General features: G+C 53.1%; 5 protein-coding genes across 5 annotated transcripts; 1 reads left to right on the top strand and 4 right to left on the bottom strand.

Moving 5' to 3' along the window:
* Positions 1-3,961: 3,961 nt before the first annotated feature.
* ACET3X_009458 (uncharacterized protein) lies at positions 3,962-4,473 on the bottom strand. Its single transcript, XM_069455654.1, has 2 exons — positions 4,332-4,473; positions 3,962-4,272 (listed from the first exon to the last, which is right to left on the bottom strand). The coding sequence occupies exons 1-2, from the start codon at positions 4,362-4,364 to the stop codon at positions 4,105-4,107; spliced, it is 201 nt and encodes a 66-aa protein (XP_069303535.1). The 5' UTR covers positions 4,365-4,473; the 3' UTR covers positions 3,962-4,104.
* Positions 4,474-7,023: 2,550 nt separating this feature from the next.
* Positions 7,024-9,473, bottom strand: ACET3X_009457 (uncharacterized protein; the record flags this gene model as incomplete). Its single annotated transcript, XM_069455653.1, has 2 exons — positions 7,024-7,091; positions 7,148-9,473. The coding sequence occupies 2 exons, from the start codon at positions 9,471-9,473 to the stop codon at positions 7,024-7,026; spliced, it is 2,394 nt and encodes a 797-aa protein (XP_069303534.1).
* Positions 9,474-10,381: 908 nt separating this feature from the next.
* On the top strand, positions 10,382-10,845 carry ACET3X_009456 (uncharacterized protein; the record flags this gene model as incomplete). The annotated part of the gene is made up of 2 exons (XM_069455652.1): positions 10,382-10,605; positions 10,659-10,845. 2 exons carry the CDS (start codon positions 10,382-10,384, stop codon positions 10,843-10,845), a joined length of 411 nt encoding a protein of 136 aa, XP_069303533.1.
* A 473-nt stretch (positions 10,846-11,318) lies between these two features.
* Positions 11,319-15,486, bottom strand: ACET3X_009455 (uncharacterized protein; the record flags this gene model as incomplete). The annotated part of the gene is made up of 5 exons (XM_069455651.1): positions 11,319-11,536; positions 11,696-11,977; positions 12,032-14,007; positions 14,059-14,805; positions 14,858-15,486. The coding sequence occupies 5 exons, from the start codon at positions 15,484-15,486 to the stop codon at positions 11,319-11,321; spliced, it is 3,852 nt and encodes a 1,283-aa protein (XP_069303532.1).
* A 2,368-nt stretch (positions 15,487-17,854) lies between these two features.
* Positions 17,855-19,186, bottom strand: ACET3X_009454 (uncharacterized protein; the record flags this gene model as incomplete). Its single annotated transcript, XM_069455650.1, has 3 exons — positions 17,855-17,953; positions 18,014-18,774; positions 18,835-19,186. The coding sequence occupies 3 exons, from the start codon at positions 19,184-19,186 to the stop codon at positions 17,855-17,857; spliced, it is 1,212 nt and encodes a 403-aa protein (XP_069303531.1).
* Between the last annotated feature and the right edge of the window lie 336 nt (positions 19,187-19,522).

Genomic DNA, 19,522 nt, shown 5'->3' with positions numbered 1-19,522 from the left:
GAATGCTGGATCAAAGAATAGAAGATATCCTTGTATTCCCGTACACTGCCATATCCACAACCAATGGGACAAAGACGATATGAGGATATCGTGAACTAGATCTATGTATATGCGCATCAGTCCATGTGAAAGCCAGCACGACATACTTTATCCTCACATCCCTCGCTACCCACATCAAGATATCAATCAGCCTGCTAGCAACCATATCCATCTGTTCCACAGAGCGCGATAACAAGAGATGTCGTCGCACAGAAATCATCGTAGAGTGGATGTGGATGTGGCGCAGGTGTAGAGCGTTTCCGCAGTGGACCAAGCTCAGCTCCCGTCGACGGCGTGATGCAAGCGCATGCGCCATCACCTCCTGGATGGCGCAAACGCGCTATCGGTTTCCATCATGTGCATCGTCAAGCCCTGCAATACGACTCTGAAGGCAGCCACCGAAAGCGCACCTGTGTTTAACAGTGCCATGTTTCGACAATGCCAGTTAGCAAACGACCAAACGTTCGTAATGAATCTCCGGTATCAGCATCAACAATCACAAAGGTAAAAGCAAACGAGTAGGTATTATAGTTGTCAACAATCAAGCCAATCCAAGCTGAGGCGTCAGATTGGATTGCTCGTTTTTTGAGAGCGTCAGCTTGGATTGTTAGGGCTAACAAGCTGAGATTGTGAGCTTGATTGAGGCTTGATTGATCGGCTTGATAACCTGTACTAGCGCTAGCCTTAGTGTTGAGTTTTGTTGTCCCAAGTCGCCAGCCCGCACAAAAGCTCTATATTGTCGTCGTCTGCTGCCTCCTCCTCTACTACCTCGTCGTCGCCTCTGAGGCTAGCTCTTTGCTACCGTCGTACGCACTGTATTGCCGCTAGAAGTTGAGGTCCTAGACGTCGTCGTCGCGGCTCTAAGAGGTCGCCTAGCTTACTAAATAGGCGCTCACACTCACAGCTTGATGCTGGGATAGAGAGTACGTTAAGCGCAAGCTTACTAAGGCTAGGGTAGCAATTGCGCATGCTTACCTAGTACTTAATAGGGTTATTTGTATGTTCTGTACCTCTCTTAGCTGCCGGCTCGCTGCGCTTCTACCTCTTAAACTCGTCCTCGTCAGCGGTAAGGCTGCTAGTAGTACTAGGATTAAGTATACTATCGATTGCGTCGTCTATATCGCTTGGGATCACTGCCGACGGCCTTACCGCGCGCGGTGAGGTGTTGTACTGCGCCTAGAGCGCCTGAAAGCTGGCGTTGCTAGCCTTGAGCTAGTTGGGCTTCCTAGCCTACGCCTTATCGCAGTAGTACTTGTATATTGGATGGAGTATTGTAGCAGCGTAGTACGCGGGCGAGTCGTCTAGCTTAGAGTAGTAGTTATTGGCCTTCTGCTAAGCTGCGCGCAAGTTAATTGTAATGTGATCCTTAGGCGACTTATCGTGCTCGTTGTAGTTAACCGCCTCGTACGCGTTAACGCGCTGCTCGTAGTAGGTAAGGAGGTATTTGAATATTGGAATTATCTCAGCAATAGCCCTAAAGCTGCCGCTTTTGCCGCGCCCTTTGAGGCGCTTTGTAGTAGTCTTGAGCGGTTTTAAGATGTCTATGTACTCTGTAATTACTGCCTAATCAGCACCTGTAAGGCCGTCTGATCGCATCTACGGCTGCGCAACTGGCAGCTTGTTGCCGCGACTTTGCGTAAACGCGTCCTCCCTTTGCACCCGCTGTATATGGTGAGTAGCGTAGGCGTTGACTGTAAACTGCAGCTTTACGGCACGCTTAAAGCATGAGTAGTACGAGTTCTACTGCGTAACGACGGGTTTAACGGGCTCGAGGATCTTGCGATCGTCCGCTGACGCGCTGGACGGCAGCTTAGTGTGGGCGAGGCGCTGGAAGTCCTTGAAGAGCTTATGCTGTTGCGGCGTTTTGATGTAATTTATGATACTGAGTAGTACGCTGAGTGGGCCTACGCGTCTCTACTCCTTTATGAAGTCGTGCTCGTTGGTGAGCTCTTGTATATTGTTGTTGAACGAGGCGGCGCTGCCCTTGCCCTAGAGAAGCGTCTGGCCGATGAGGTTGAGCGTGTGAGGTCCGCAGCGGAGGCGCTGGTGGGTGGCATTAAAACCGTACTCTTGAGCTAAGATTGTAACAGTACTGTCGTTGTTAGTAGCGTTATTAAGTACGAAGTAACTAATTGACTGCGACGTGATCTTAAAGTCCTGCAGCGTTTTTATAATAGCCTTAGCTATCCTCTCGCTACTGTGAGCGCCTGTTAGCTGGGGCAGCGCTATAGGTAAGTCCTGTAGGTCGCCTCTGCTGTTGACAAAGTGCGCAACGACGCCTAGAAAGCTACGCTTGCCGCCCTTTGTTGTCTACCTATCAAAGCTAAGGTGTACTTTGCTGAGCGCCTGCGACAGTTGCAAGATAACGCGCGGCTTTAGGTGCCTGTATAAGCGCGTAACGTACTGGGAGACGCTTATATGAGACGTCTAGAGCGCTCGTTCTGCTAGTGGGTTGGCAGCTTTAAGGAGGCGTCGAAAAGCTGGTGTTTTAAACTTAGAGAGAGGGTGATTGTTCTTAACAAGCCAGCTAACAGCTGCTAGCCGGAAGCGCTGGGTATTAAAGCTAGCGAGCTCGTTAGCGACCTTCTGCGATACGCTGTTGTTGCCGTCCTTAAGTAGACGTTGTAGCTAGGTAGGTTTTGCAGCGACGGCTGACTTGCTGTGGCTATGACCGCGCTTAGGCAGCTCTAAGTGTCGCTGCGCTGATGACGTTGAGAGTGTCGTCTCATATATCCCGACGCTGGTATCTGTGTACTTATGCTCGTAGCAGTAACGGCACACGAAGTATAGCTTACTCGGGTCCTTTAGTAGCGCAACGCGGTAGCTATAGTGATAGATCTAGCTCTTGCGCGACTTCTGCGACGAGAGCGGCTTAATATACATGCGTAAACGCCCCTAATTAATTCCCTTAAAGTCGTCTATAAGGCTCGCGTCTAGAGTCTCTTGTAAGGTCTTATTATCTGGGGCTGCTGCTGACGAGGCTGCTGTTACCCTCTCGCTGCCCTCGGTAGGCGCGACGATAGCGTCTTTAGGCCGCGACTTGCGTAGTTGCGACTTAAAAGTCGAAGCCTGGGACGCCTCTACGAGAGCTCTGCGAGGCGACAGACGCGACGGCGATGGCGATAGCTGACTATTAATGGCTATAGGCTGGCTGACAGTGCCGCGGGCGGTGGACGATTTGACGCGTTTTTTCGGGCGAGTAAGGTTATTAGAGGCGCGTTTTATAGAAGGCATGGCGGTGGAAATATGATAAGGGCGACGGGAGCAAAAAAAGTGACGCGATAGTAGGTTGTTTAGGTGGCTGGTGGAGAGAGTAGTGTTGTAGAAGTTAGGCTAATTACGTACTAGTACTACGACGACTATAACACCAAGAGCCTATCGTGAGATCGCTCCTGCTGCAAAACGAGCAGCCTTACGCGCCACCTTAATCAAGCCCATCAAGCTAAACAATCAAGCTGACCCTCCTTAGCTTGGATTGCTAAAAAATTATTATAAGCGAGCTTGACTTGATGGGATTGATAGTTATCAAGCTATCAATCAAGCGCTTGCAAGCCGCTTGATTGTTGACAAGTCTGGTAGGTATTATATGCATCCATTGAAAGCTGGGGGGGTATCTATGCGACAGGTCGTGATGGATCAAGAATGATTTCCTCCACGGCCCTCGCACATCCATCTCTCACCGACGCGACGTGAAAAGAAAAAAGAAAAAAGGTTCGCTGGGGGTAGTAGTAGTAGTCGCTCAAACTCCATGCCGTCCATCATTACCACATCCATCCTGCTCGTGCTCGGGGGGTATCGGTATAAACATCCACACACACACAACTCTTTCCACACACAATCTTCGCTCGGCCGTCTCTCCGCTCCAAAAGCCCGCCATCGATGCGCAACCGCGACACCGTCGCGCAACCCTTTCGCGTAAACGTCCTCGCCCGATCGTGCGTCGCAAACATTCTCGTCCGTGTGTATTGTCGCCACATTCAATAATACCCGAATCTCCTCATGCGCCATTCTGAACAAACACACACGCGTTCATCAGTACAACAGCGTGTCAGAAACGGGTCCGCACTAGACTCTACTAGTATGCGTAGTCCTCCTCCTGCCGCCGCCGCCACGGCCGCATGTCAGGCAGCTGATGATGATGCCGAAAAGCGAGACGATGGCGTTGATGATCGCCTTAAGACCAGCGGCGATGGCGTTGACAATGGCCATGATGCAGTTTCCGATAGTGCGGAACTGTGAGGGTTGTGTTAGTGGCTTTGTTTTACGTAGGAAAGAGAGAGGGGTGGACGTACGATCGACTTGATGCAAGATACTACGGCACCCATTGTTGCGGTATTGTGCTCGTGTAGGTTTTGGTGATGTTATTGGTATGGGGGTGCGTAGGTGGCAGATGTGTTCTTCGAGGTCGGTCGAAGGTAGAGGTAATGTGATTTGTTTGTAGGTGGATCGGTGTGTAGTGTGAACAGAAGGAAAGTTGAACAACAAAGACCCTTCTCACTTATAAGCAAGTCGCGGCTCCCAAACTGTGGGCAAACAACGAATGCCCTTGCACAACAGCTACGTCACACCGTAGTCCGTGCCTGGTCTCCCCCAGCCAGCCCAGTCCTCCTCTCACCTCACGCGCCCTGTGCTCTCACACACGAAATTTCCTTCGTTCAATCTCATCATCCTGCAGGTGACTTGTTTCGCGCATGGGATCCGCAAACAGCCAAGCGTCACCAACGTCAGCGCGCAAAAAGTCCGGTTTAACTCGTACCGCACGCTCAAAACGGGCAAAGATGGACAGTCGACGCGCTCAAAGCAGTCGCGCAAAACAGGGATGATGCCTGGCTCTGCACGCCCGTACTGTGGGTCCTCGCGCCACAACCTTAATCAACGCCGACGTCACCGTTAGTGAGTGCCCTGATGCAGTGCAGTAGCGATTGCAAGAATGCCGTGGCTGAACCATGCGGAAAACACGCTGCCACCTCACACCATCGCGATGGCGCGCGCGCTCAAAGAAGGTAGACCGAATTCGGTCAGCCGCCTAGATGATGGAATAGGGTTTTGATTGATGCGGCACGCAAGGCTAACTCAACGTTGTGTGCGTCGCGACAACGTTATTGTTATCGTGCCAACCACGCGTTACTGCGCCCCTCCTTCCCCTCACCCGTAGCCATCATGTACGACGCATGCACCCATATTTGATCACCCAAAGTTTCTCTCCACATGCTCTTCTTATCCGGCACACGGAGCCGTTTGCGAGTTCCCACACAAGAACCACCCCTGCCCGTTGTCCTGTGACGTCAGGCTCTGTGGCGCTAGAGCGGTTGCCGATTTCAAAACTCCAGTCTCCACACCCACCCCTAGCAAGGTGACGCCACAGCAAGAACAGCTCCAGATTTTTTTTCGCGAAATGACATGCGTCGTGACATATGAAGTAATTTTCTGTAAACAGGGCAAATAGCCACGATTCTTTCCCGCACACACACACACGCAATGTCTCACTACCTACACGGGGGGCCCACGGCGCACACTCCCTCCCTCCCACACAATCTAGCATTGGGCAGTCTGGACCACGAGTCTCTCTTAACATTCTTGGCTCCCGCAGCACAACGTCTTGCACAGACAGCAATTCTGGAAATAGCACGGCTAACCTGGCATCGATTGGGAACAACCACAGAATCCCATGTCATGTCATGCCATGCACATCTCCCAATCTCCCAAGCTACATGTCCTGATATGCCCAGCCGCGTAATCTTGCTTTGCACATGTCTGTCTGTCCATCACGTAGTTCCTGTCGTGGAGATTAAACAGCGGCAGCAGCCCGGTGTCCAGTCCCTGCGACAAGAAGTGCTAGGGCTGGAATGCGAAAAAGAGCGGGAAGCAATGAGATTACCAGCGGCTCGATGCGACATTACCATGCGCGTTTCAAAAATCTCATTTATTGACAATGCGGTGAGGGAGCGAGCCGTCTGTCTACCTAGCGCTGGCTGGTGTTGTTCCATGGATACCGCTGTGATGTAGTTTGGTGTGGTGTGGTGTGGCTAGTAACGCCGTCGCCCGCCTGCCCGCCCGCGCCTGGTTCCCAGCCTTTCCTTTCTCCGATTTTTTTTCTTCGGCGCCCATCCGGAGTTCAGCGCGCAGCAGGTGGAGTCTCAACCACCACCACCAGCAACACCACCACGACATCACGCATGCATGCATCAACTGCACCAAACCTCCTGCGAGCGACGTAATCTTTCATCATTATATCCGTATCCTCGTTACTTGGCACATGCGCCTTCGTCTGGCTGGCTACCTGCCCTCCGGATTTGGTCTCGCCATTCATTGTCCGTTAATCATACACATTGTAAAACATGCCATATCCAACCCCTCCTAAATTATTCACGAGAACCACCGCTTCGTCGCGAAACCCTAACGCAAAGTACTGCTGCCGCCCTGGCGCTAAAGAAGATGGAAGAGGAAATGTAACTCGCTTGTTGCTGTCGAAGAATCATGGATGTTCATGTTCAGTGCTGATGCTGTGTTGATGTGGAGGGAGAGGAGAACCTATCGGGCCCTCCATTCCCGCCGTATCATACTGAGTTAAGCTGATCGAAAGCTGTTGGTCGTGTGAGGATGTACTCGGCTTATAGAACTCTGCTGCTGATGTTGGTCTTATGGCTGCTCCGTATGATCTGCCCATCTTACTTCGCGTCATTATCCTCCGGGGTTCTTACGATGGTTGACACGGCAGGTTTGCTCTCCTCACTAATATTCTTCTCTAGTCTTGGCCGGAAGCCTGAGCGCGATATCGATGTTGGTTGGCTTATCGTCCTCTTCTCCGGGGTGGCCATATCTCCTGCGTCCAGCGTTGCCGAAGAAGAAAGAGTCGGAGTGTCTGGCCGTCTTTGGGAGGTGCCGAGAGGGCTTGGGTATCTATCGACAGTCTCATGACTCTCTTTACGAGTTCGGTGATGCACGTCGCTCAACGCCCGCTGACGTCCCGGACCCATCGCATCACTATAGTCTTGTCTGCTCCAGCTCGGACGATGCTGGCGGGCCGCCCTGGGCAGACTCGAGTACGACGCCTGCGAATAAAGACTTCTAGTTCTGTTCCGCTGCGTTGGTCGGCCTGTGTTATCACCACAATCGTGCTGTGGCTGCTCCTGCTCGGAAGTGGAACAATCGTTAATCTCTCGCATGAACTCGTCATCCTCATCTTCGAGCTTGGCCACCCGCCTCACCTGCTTGACTTTGAAGCATGGCGTCGTCGGCACTTCCGGCGCCGAGTGGATTGACACCGCACGCGGTCGAGGAATATCTTGTACTGCAAAGTCCATGTGCGCGAAATACTTTTCACGTGTAGGGGTCAAACACGACGAGTTGGCCTCTTCTCGGTTGCGCATGATGGACATGTAGCTCGACACGAACCCAACCAGGATGAGAACCATCACAGCAATCGTCAGAAGCCCCTGGATGACGATGATGACCATGCCGATGACCGTTGTCGGGATGCGGGCGATGCCGAACCGTGTGTCAAAGGCTGCCGAAAGCGCTGTAGTAGCAACCTTACTGAAACCAAGGAGATACACAGCCACGACGTTTAGGCGCTGCCCTTCAAAAGGCCGAAGAATAATGAAGCCAACGAATGCGACAATCTCAACCACAAGCAGACCGAAGACCTGGACCAACGGCTGAGTCGATGCGCCCGCGAGGAAGCCTGCTCGAACGAACTCGTAGAATAGCCAGACGACGAAGAACCACCAGCGAGTTCTCCGATAGCGCGAGGCGAGCCACCCAAATCTAGCAGTGTACTGCTCGTCATCGTGGACGGACATGGTGTCCGCTGTAGCGTGTATCGTCCACCAAGGAACCGTACCAATATATACCTCGTCTTCAGAGTGCGGGATCTTACTGTTCCTGGAAATGCTGATCCACGGAACGACCTTGCACAGTCTTCGCCTTGCTATGTTCAAGCGGTCGGGTTCGGATACATATTTGCCGATGCGGAGTCGGGAGAAACAAGCGTAGGCGGCGATGCTGCCGATGCCGAACACGACCGCGACGAAGACGATACAGGCCACGGCAACAGGACCAGAGAGAGCCAGGTATGAGAACTGAAACATCGCGAGGAATGTCAACATGAAGAATCCGATGAAGACAGTGCGCAGAACAGAGAGCACGAGGAAGGCAAGGTAATGACCTCTGAAGAATGCCAGACACTCCTTCGTGACCACGCGGATTCTACTCAGGCCCTCGAGGACGACTTTCAGGCAGAGTATCGAGACGACAACGCATGCGATCGAGATCAAGAACCACAACAGTCCGGTCATGAAAGCGTTGCTTGCTGGGATGCGCTCCGTCGCAAGAGTACCAGCGAATCCGGAATAGTTGCCTGGAAGCGGCAGCCCAGGCTTGACTGGCAGTCCATAGTACTTGAAGCCGCTGTTCGCGTCCACAACGTGGCGCTTCGACAAAGCAGCCTGAAGATCCAGACCCTGAGGAAGCACACCACGTTTGTATATCTGATGAACGTCGACGCCGCCTCCAAGAGTAGGATTGCTCTCACCCGTACCTGCAGCACCGACTTGCGACGTGTTTCCCTTGTTCGAGCCGATGAAGCCGTTGATCATGTTTTGCATTGGCTCAGTGTATATCATGCCTCCAGCCCAGGCATAGTTGCTCCAGAAGCCCACGAGGACACTCGGCCAGTTCATCGAGAGCGCGCCGCTGTAGAAGATGTGGTGCCAGACGGCAAAGACAACTGACACTGACGGCGAATGTGCGTAATGCTTGCGCATGTCGGCGATATCGGATCCGTAGGCGGCCGTGGCGAAGGAAGAGAGGATGGCGAGGAGAGTGAAGACCCCTAGCGTTGAGCTCGCAGCGCTCTTCTGCTGGAGAGTGTAGCCGTTGGTTATTTGCGCAGCGAAACAACCAATCTCGTTCTGCGTCGAGTTGGAGAACAGCCGAAGGATGGCCTGGCCTTCGAAGTCGGGGATGCTGAGTGCTATATCAGGGATTCCAGCGGTATCGTTCTGGTTGACCGGTATGATACCTGCCGCCTCGATGGGAACGCCGGCTCTAACGGGACAGGCGCTGTTGATGTTGGCGTTGCAAGGGTCGAAGGTGAGATCGAATCGACTCTCTCCATACGCATAGACACCAATGTTCATCATTATGTCCTCTCGTCGGAGCCCGGTCTCACCTTCCAAGTGGAAGATGATGGTCATATTGTCCTTGTAGTAAGCGGCATCGAATCGGGTGACGTTGATGGCGCTCTCGCCTAGGCAGTCACCGTAGTCGGCGGTATAGAGAGATGGCTGCCGGTCATCTCTAACCTTCCATTTCTTGCCATTGATGACGCCAACTACCCATTTATCATCCTCGTCCGCAGCAACAGAGCTTACCAGGAAGAGCAGCAGCAGGTAGACTGCCAGGAAATATAGTGCGCATCCTTGTCTATACATGTTGCATCGATGCGCCGGCGCGTGTAGTGTGGTCTTGGTATCGTTATTCGTGGGTATGCGGGTGTGGTAGGTCTTGGTGTGACGCGATCGATCGGTTTGTCGGTATGCGGCGCGCTCTTGTCGTTTGCAGACGTCACTAGAAAGGACGAGCTGACTGCGGCCAGTGACGGACGGTAGTACGGGAAGAAACAGTCTGACGTTGACTATATGGCCGAAGAGTATGCGAATTCAGCAGTGTAGCATGGTAAGCGGGAGCAGCATCGCCAACTTCCAGGCAACAGCAGCGAGAGAGGAGGTGAGTGAGAAGTTTGGAGTGACCGCTGGAGGAATCAGTGAGTGAAACCATACTAGTCTGGCCCGGTAGGCGCTGCAAGTGTAAAGAGGTAAGCGCATCTCTTCACAGTCACAAACGCCCATTGTAGCAACAACTTCCGGGCGCGCAATACACGAATTCAATCCGTCAAAAAGAAACACTGCTTGGCTGAACGATGCAGAATTGCGAGGCGCAGGTACTATATGCTTAGCTTTCCTGTCTGCATTAGCGTGAATTTACCGCACCTTGATGACAGCCGCGGTAAATGTGTCACAGCATGTCAATACCGACAAACTACGAAGCGCTCCATCGTCTAACAAGAAGCATAAAGCCTATAATAAAATCTCTAACTCTGAGATTGCTGATTACATATAGCCGTCTCGACCACTAAGCAGCATCGCGCTTCTTATGTAAGGCGCGGAACTAACTCCTCGACCCTGACTAGCAAACCATATATTCACCCTACATCCCCATAAAGACGTCAACGACCCAACAGGAACCCCCAAAAATAAAACGAAGAACAAACCACCAAATACTCAAATAGTTCACTCCATTCTACTACCACCAATCCCACCACCGCAAACCCAAAACAACCATGCCCACCATCTCCCCCCTCCTCTCCCAACCCACCTGGCGCACCCTCGGCCTCTCCCTAACCACCACCTTCCTCTTCCTCGGCACCCTCTCGCTCGCCCGCCCCCTCACCGCCTCCTCCGCTCTCGGCGTCTACCCCAGCAGCCCCGACGGCCATGCCATCAACAAGAAATCAATGGCGTTTCTCGGGATCCGCGATGTGGCTGTTGCGAGTAGTCTTTTCTGGTAAGTGTTCGGTATCAAGATGTGGTTGATATGTATTGACGAGGGGAATATAGGTTTTATGCAAAAGGACAGACGAGTGAGATGGGTGTGGTGATGACGAGCTGGGTGTTGGTGTGTGTGACGGATACGTATATTGCGTTGGAAGGATTGAAGGAGAAAGAGGATAATGGTGGGATTGTGGCGTTGGTTATTGGGGCGGCGGTTACTGCTGTGACGGGGCTGGGGCTGATGGGCTTGTAATGAGGGAATGGTAGGGCTATTTCGTACAAAGCGGAAGGCCGTCCAATCATGGATAGCTGGGAAGGTCGGAACAGAAACCATGTATAGTAGAGCTTGGAGGCGGGCACAAAAGTGATTATTACCATTACACAGTAAAGTGCTGTTCTAGCGTGGGTATGCGTGCAAGTAACCCAACATCAGCCCGTCCGATATCCTACAAGCATCCGCATGCACAAGAAAGAACATGTCAAGCACTATCCATCTGTATCGTATGCAGAAAGATCCCTTGCCATCCACTCTCTGTATTATCCTACCATGCTCACATCATGCATGTAGTGCGAACAAAACACCCAGATGCAACATACTGGTCCTACTCACAACTAGGAAGAAGTATGCCATCTGGTATCCAAACATCCCCCCTCCCTTCTTCCCTCCTCGCCACTCTCCCCTCCATTACCATTATTGTCTTCTCGTAGTTTCTTGTTCTTGGTGTCCTACTCCAAAACCTCCATCATCGAAGCCTTCTTCTCCTCATCCTCAACCAGCATGCAGCGAGCGCGGCAGACGTCTTCAACGATATCAACAACCTTGCGGAAACTGGAGGCTGCGCCGCGGGTTTGTGTGAAGCGTGCGAGGCAAAGATTTGCGCGGCGTCCGTGTTCGAGTACGACGAAGAGTTCAATGACAAATGTTACCGGCTTGATCTTGAGGTCTGTGGGCGTGGATGTTAGCCAGTGTCTTTCAAGCAGCAACGAAACAAATGCAGCATTACATCGCCATGCGAGCTCAGCTTCTAGCAGCCCGACTTTGAATCGGCAGTCTTGGAGACACCATCCGCTAAATATGAGACAAGCTCAGGGCAGGCACTTACGGTTGTTCTTGTCAATGCGTGCGCTGATGGAGTTTGCTTCACGGTCTAGCGATACGTCCTGAACGCCGAAGCGCTGCCAATCACGCAGCAAACGAACGAGGTCCTGGCGAACCTTGCCACGGCCAACATGGAAGCAGAGGGTCTTGCTCGCGGGCTTGATGTGAAGGAAGCGTGACAACCAGTTCATCTGCATCTCCGGTGGACCAGTACGAGCATTGTCGTTGTTGTTTTCGGGCCCAATATCGAAGTTGGATAGGATGGAAGATGAGCTGAAGTTGAGTGCTGCAGGTATATCAGTATGTAGGACGGAGTCCAAGCGACATGATGTATGCTTACCACCCAGCTCCATAGGCCTCTTTCCCTTGTCATCCTTTGACTTCTTGCTAAAGAAGGCGAAGAAGCCCCTGCGAACCGATTCATTCTTCGCGGTAGCTGCACTGCTGTTGCGCATAGGAAACTCGCTTGCAACACTGCCACCTGACGGCTTCTGATCATTCTTCATGTCGTCGATGTTTGTGAATGCCATACGCTCATTCCTCTCTTTGCGATCATCAAGACCTTGCCATGCCTCCGGGATCTGGAGTAGCAGATTCGACTGCTTCTTCTTGACTTGGTTCTCCTTGTTCTCCTCTTCGCGCTCCTGCTCGCCGGTGTTGCGACGGAACCATAGCGACTTCTTCTTCTTGAGCACTGTGTTCTGCTTCTCGAGGGCGGGAGCGGCTTTGTTCGTAGGCAGAGCCTGCAAATCGTTCTGGGCAGTGTGGTATGGCTGGAGAGTGGGTATAGCAGGCGCCTCCTGTGTACCGTTCGTCTTCAAGCTCGCGCCGCTGCGCTTGTGAACGTTCAACGGCGCAATGCGAATGGGCGTTTCATCGACGATGCGAATAGTCTGCGGCAGCTCGGTCACCACACGACGACCTTGCAGCCTAACAGGGTCAGTGACAGCTCGATGTTTGGGAACGTGGATGTCAAACCCGTCCCCGTTGTCAGTCTTTGGCTCCTCAGGAATCACACGGAGCGGCCTAGGCTCGGGAGACTTGACAGGAGCGGATACTATGCGCTTGCCACCAGCTGCAGGCACCATCAGGCGGTCGAGGTGTTCCAGTACATTGCTAATCTGTGCGCTGCTTTTGGCATCCTCGTTCAGCACTTGGGCGATTTCCTCACGAGTCTCCGCCAGCTTTCGCTGCACAAAAGTGTTGGGTGTCTCGGCGGGGATGGGAGGCAGTGGCCGGTCTCCAGAAAGCCCCTTGACCCCAGGTGTGGTAGCCAGGGTGCTGCCGCCAGAGTCTCGGGTGTTGGAAAACGAAGTCGGAGGACTGTCATACTGCGAGACGTCGTGGTAAACATCTGACCGAAGGCTAGAGCCAACAGAAGAACCGTTGAAAGCTTCGTCCATGAATTTGTTCAACTCGTTGCTGACCTTCCGAGCCTCTCCCTGAATGTACTTGGTAGGGCTCTCTGGCTTTCTAAGCTTCAAGCGAGGCATCTCCGAGCTCAAACACGTCTTCGGTTTGGGGACTGACCGGATCGTGCTCGTCTTGACAGATGGTCCGTAAGACCCGATAGACGTGTGAGGTCTGTGGGACATGTGATCGGCAAAAGATCCAACCTCAGTCTGCCAGCTGCTAGCTGTTGCTGCGGAAGACCGACGGTCGCGCAGATGCGAAAAGCTCACACCTCGCTTTCCCATACCAGCGGAGCGAGCAACGACGGGTGGGCTACTAGGCCAGTGTGAGCTCACAAGAGAGGATCGAGACATTGAACTCCGCTGAACCGAGGGGGCACGATGAGAAGACGGAGTGCTCTGGTGAGAGGGAGTGCTTCGCGTAGAGCGGCGCGACGCTGCAGAACCATGCCTAGAAGTGTTCCGCAGTGCCTGAACGCGTAGTGAGTTTCCCGTATGATGTCCCAAAGCTGTGGTAAGACGTTGCTTGCCACTGCGGTTGCTGTGTCCCCGATGAACAGTAACATTCTGGCTGAGCGGTGCGTTTTCTGGAATGGGCACAATGGGCTGCCGTGAAGCTCGGTATGGGTCGTAGCTAGCTTCAGAGACAGGCGACTCGTAGAGGCTGTGCTTTGAGTATAGATGCTCGTTGTTCAATATTGAATAGGCGGACTGCGAACGCTTGTGGTCGTGCATCTGCGTGGAAAGCTCTTTCATATCGTTGCGTGTGGGCGAATGCCGCGTGTTGTGGTGGTGGTCGCTGTCGGAATGAGCTACGGCATAATGCGCGCTCGGTAGGTAATTCTCGAGCTGGTCGGTATGGTACTTCTTTAGCGCAGAGTAAAAGTACTTCTCCTGGTTTGCTCTGCACGGGGGTTAGTAGATGTACAAGTATATTGCGGAGAAGGCGGCTTACTCTTGACTCAATAGCTTCTGGATCAGGGCCTCCTCCTTTTCGCTGTGCCAGAGCGTGCGCAGATACCGCAAGATCTCGCGATCGATGGTTTTTCGCTCGAGATTCGTCCACTCTGCAATGGCTGGGAGGGGTCCAGTCCAGTGGTCGACGTTGGCGTTCTCTCCCAAAAAGTTCAGCTCTTGCGAATACTTGCGGAGGAAAGGATGATCCCAGATCTCATCGATGGAAATGCGACGGTTCGGATCAGCGATCAAGATCCTACCGATGAGGTCTTGAGCTTCTCTAGAGATGTTGTCGGGCATGACGTACTTGGCTGCTGCGATATCGCGGAACAGGTGCTTCAGATCGCGCTCATCACCAGAATAGTTGAAGGGAGGTGTGCCGGTAAGGAGGACAAACAGGATGACGCCACAGCTCCATACATCTGCCTTTCCTCCGTCATAAGATGTAGTCTTGATAACCTCTGGTGCAGCGTAATGAGGGCTGCCGCAGGGTGTGGTAAGTTTCTTGCCAACGGGCTGTAATGCAGCCATCCCAAAGTCGACAAGCTTGACCGTCATAGTGTCTCTGTCCAGCAGAATGTTCTCGGGCTTGAGGTCGCGATGGTGTATATTGATGCGATGACAGTAAATCAGGGCCGCGATGATCTGGCGGAAGATGTGAACGGTATGGATCTCAATCAGTCCCTGCTGCTCGTGGATGTAGCTGAACAGCTCGCCGCCTTCGACAAACTCCATGATCAGGTATCTGTTTTATGTTAGACGGATCGATAGGAGTGCGTGGAATGTGGAATGCTTACAGCTCATCGCGGTTCTCCCAGATATCATATAGGCGGACAATGTTGGGATGATCCAGCAACTTCATAATGCAAATCTCTCGCTCAAGACCAAATGGAATCACCTTGCCATCAGGGTACAGTGACGCCTCCTGCTCAGCACTCTGGATGAGGTTGGCCAAGCTCAGGGCGCGCACCTTCTCTGCCGTGGCCTTGGAGATGATCTTGGCGGCGCCATACTGTCCTGTGCCGCTGTGCCTGACAAGCCGCACGCGCGAGCAGCCACCTCGTCCAATGGTCCTGCCCAACTGCCAAGGACCAATGTGTGTTTTGCGGCGGCGGTTCGCAGTGGAAGCATTGGTGCTTGCATTGGAGATCTCGGAATCGCGCTTCGGGTTGTGTGGTCGGCCTTTCTGAGCTTGAACAGCGGATAGACGCTTATTTTCAGGCAGAATCTCCTCGTGCCGGATAGCAAGTGTACCATTTGGAACGATAGACTCGTTGTGCGGAAGCGGTGGAGGCGAGGAAGACGCATAGCTGTTGCTTCGCTTTTCGTTGCCTCGCAGGATGCGTGGGCCCTCGTTTGCGCGATTAGTACCGTCACCAAATGCACGTCGACGCGTCGGTGGGCGGCCAAGAAAGCTGGAATCCATGTTGTGGGTAGAAGCTTGCAGTAGTCAAGGTGGAGCCCTCGAGTAGTGCAGCTGTCGTTGCTAGAATGAAAAGGTAGAGTGGAGTCCAAGATATGCAAGACGGTAAGGTGAGTGTCCAAGCCTAGAACGCGTGCAATGCGTTGTTGTGGTAGACCAAGTCGCTGTAGTGGGTGGGGTCAGGCAAAAGCCATGGCCAGATGCTGCGTGTTGTTGTTTATCGCTGTTGACACTGAAGGCGCTCGCTCAATCGTTTGACCGCGAGCGAGTCGGTTGGCGAGGCCAGTAAAGGAAAGACGGCGAGATGTACAATGCCAAGTGAGACTGCTCTCGCTCCAAGAAGCTAACAAGTAGATGGATGCATACAATGGACCGGCTATGCAGGTGTCGATGTTGGCGGAGAAATGGACGTTGCGAGGAGAGCCTTGTGCACAGACAGACCCAGTAAAGCGCAATCGGACGCAAACGTGGCGGAGGGAGGAACAACAACACCAGCCACGGCAGTGGCGACGAGCCTCACCATGGGGAAAGCGTGTTTTGGTTCCCATCCCGGATGGGAGCGGGACTTGAGGGATGCAGCTTTGCAGAAACATGCCTCATTAATAACCGTTGTCGCCATCTCAAATAGAATGAGAGGAATATGTTGCCCGACTGGCGGAAAAGGAGACGACAAGGAGATTGACATGATAGATTTCCTCACCTGCCTGAGTGTAGTATACTTCTAGAACCTTTTTGTATGCTCCGTTCGCAGCTCTTGCTCACGCGTGTGGTAGCCTGGGTCGCGACATGTCCGAGTGCTTCTTACTTGGAAATGATGAGAGACATGAAGAAAGGAAATCGGAGTGCAGAGCGCATCTTGACAGAGATCGGACGCATGCAGTCAGGGAATCAACAAAAGCGAATGATGGCGCGGTGCCTGTACAAACCTGTTTCGAACATGTCTCTACGAATCACAACCAAACGCATGTCATGCTATGCAATGAACGAAACGAGTCACTATATGAGAAGGAAAAGACCAGATGAAAGCGCATCCTGTTACGACGCGTCGTGATGGAATAGGCGAGAGCGAGTGAGGTGAGAGTGAAGTTGAGGTTTGCCTCGCGTCGCGTCAGCGCATCTACCACGCCCTATCTGTCCGTCCGTGCCAGTGCCGACCTCGGCAGCCCCGCCCCGCCGCCCTCTCTCGCCAGCCAGCACACGCCCAGCGCCCTGTCCATTGTACCAAACATCGCCCTCTGCGCCTGCGCGCCCCCGGAATCAGCCGAGAACAACGCTCGCACAACAACCGGGGCCACCCAACCGCATGGTTCAGGTCACCTTTTTTGCTTCTCCCCCCATGCACTTAACCGGCCTTGCGTACCCAGCACATACCAGAAACCTTAATGCGGCGACCGCTCGTTCAGGAACATAATGCAGATGTTATATCCCCCTGTACTGGGCTGGGAACGGGAAGGGATTTGAAGCACGTCGGGCATGACGGGCACACCGCACTTTTGCTTCGAGTTTGACGGGGATGGGGGTTTGGGTTTTGCGATAGATGGGTGCGAAACGGAGAATACAACATGTGTGAGAAACAATCATGGGATGGTGTGAAGTAAGTCATATGCGTTTAGTACTGTATAGCGGTATCATCCCCCCTTTTCCCCTCCAAAAGATATCCATCATCCCTCACTCTCATTTCCACTTCTCCTCCGGCAGCTACTACGACATCGGACCCTGGTCCCGCACCACGCATGCCGTCTGCCGAAAAGGAAAAAAAAGAGGCGAATGCGAGAAAAGAAAGGCAACCCTTGGCAGCACACAACGCGCATGTTCCTGTTCGTCCTCGAAACATTACACCCGCAGTAGCCCAGACACCAGGTTCCTCCCTCTTATCACACACAGACCGAACCCAGGCCTGAAACCTCCTGTCCGAAAAACAAAATCAGCGGGGTGACGTACGTACATACAATAACAACCGAGATGCGCAGGAGAGCCTAATCGCCCCCCACGTGGTACCTTGATACATACAACGAAGAGAGAGAGAGAGACATAGATAGGCGAATAAAGATATAAATAAATAGCGACAAAGAGTAAGAGGTATCCGCGATCAAAAAGAAAAACGTCGGACCAAGTAACTCCCCCACCCAACCCCCAACCCCGCGCGCGCCTTTGCTTTCCGCGTTCCGTGTTGTTTCCGTTTCCCAGGGTAATCCGATCAGATAAAAGGGAAAGAAAGAGGACGTGATAAGACATGCATAAGTTCGTAGCCTATAAGAAGCGTTTTGAGTAAGTAATACAAGAGAAGAAGAAGTGAGAAGTGGAAAAGCGGAAAGCGGGTTTTGCATTCGCAGGAAGGTGGTGGACAGTCGCGCGTTTGGATAATAGAAGATCAATGCGATTTCGAGTCTTCCATCTTGGGCGAGGGCGTTTCGCGTTTGGTATTATCGTCCGCAGTCGCTTTTCCGCATCCCTTGACGAGAATATGTCGCTACACACAAACAATCAGCACTCGCTCCACATGAAACATTGATACGATCTATAAACATACCTTCAAAGCGTCCTTCCTCGAAAAACTTTTATCGCAGTGCGCGCACGGAAACGGCTTCACAGCCAAATGAATCCTCTTATGCCTCTTGGGATCATGATTGCGATTGAAGCTCTGGGGACACTGATCGCACTTGAACGGGCGATCATTCGCCGCCGGCTGCTGATGCTGCGGGTGGCCCATGAAATGCGGCATAGCAGCCGCGTGGCCGCTATTGAATCCAGTGATCATGGCGGGGTGGCCGCCGACGAGCGCAAGCCCGCCGTTGGGGTTCTGTACGTTGGAGAAGACGGGGGCTTGGCCGGCGCCGTATTGCAGCGGTGGCCGTTGTTGGAATTGGTAGGGGGATTGTGAGGGGTTGTTGGAGGGGATGGATGGGATGGAGCCTTGTGATACGGCGGGTGACATGCGCGCAATGGAGCCGCCGGCGCTGATGGGGCTTTGTTGTTGGCTTAGGGTTGGGGAGGGGCCGGTGGAGTAGGGGAAGTTGGAGTGTTGTGGGGTGCTGGCAGCGTGGTAGCTGTATGTTGGGGTCGGTGGTTGGGGTGGCCTGAAGGAGTCCTGGCTGAGCGCCGGCGACTGTTGTGGTGCGGAAGAGGAGACTGGTGTTTGTGCACCCATCATCTGTTGGTGGTGATGGTGTTGTTGTTGTTGATGTTGTTGTTGGTGTTGCTGTGTGGATATCGAGGGCATGCTCGCTCCGTTGGACGAAGGCGTAAAAGGTGCAAGTTGCTGGTTCATTTCATATGGTGGCGGATTCAGCCCTTTGCCCAGTGAGTCTTGTCGTCCAAACTGGCCTTCGCTGCGCGGTGGAGCAAACATACCTCCGCGGGATTGGCCGTATTGGTGCTGTTGTTGGTGGTGTGCTGCCGGGTAGCCGTAGTATGCTGCCGGTCCCTGTGCTGGTGGAGAGTATACATACTGTCTATTGGAGTATGCCATGGCTGTCGAGTACTGAGTGTTGCTTGTGGAGACGCCTGATGAGCCAATCACATCACTGTGAGTTGTGTTTGGTGGAGTCAAGAGGTTGCCAATGGTGGTCGGGGCCTGTGACGATTGCGATGTGGTGACGGTGTTGGTAAAGGGATATTTGTGCATGGGTGGTGGAGGAAGCTCAAAGCTACCGAGCTGCTGGGCGTGAGGTCTTCGCGTTGCAAAGCTGGGAGGTACACCCATGGGGTCACTCCCAGGATGCATGGAAGACGGATGAGCCACGGCAGCAGCCACGTTGGCGGTTGTGTCTCGGGTAGGTCCTGATGACCCACCTGCTTCGGATTGAGGAGGACTTGGGAGAGAGTGCAGCTGTGACGCTGCAAACGGCGAAGTGTAGTGAGCACCGGACCAGTACAGTCCACGTGAAGGCGGGGAATCCACGAAGGGCAATGAGCGGCTCGTGGCTCAAAGGCGTGATGTGGGAGGTAGAGGGGCTCTAGTCGAGAGGGACAAAGTGCAGATGATATGCAGGTAGTGGAGGGAAAGGGATCCTGTAAAAGGCCCGTCCAGTGCACAAAT

This window comes from Alternaria dauci, chromosome 9 (assembly GCF_042100115.1).
Source record: "Alternaria dauci strain A2016 chromosome 9, whole genome shotgun sequence".
Lineage (NCBI taxonomy): Eukaryota > Fungi > Ascomycota > Dothideomycetes > Pleosporales > Pleosporaceae > Alternaria > Alternaria dauci.
The sequence above is the reverse complement of the archived record's forward strand: the minus strand, read 5'-3'. Positions and strand labels throughout refer to the sequence as shown.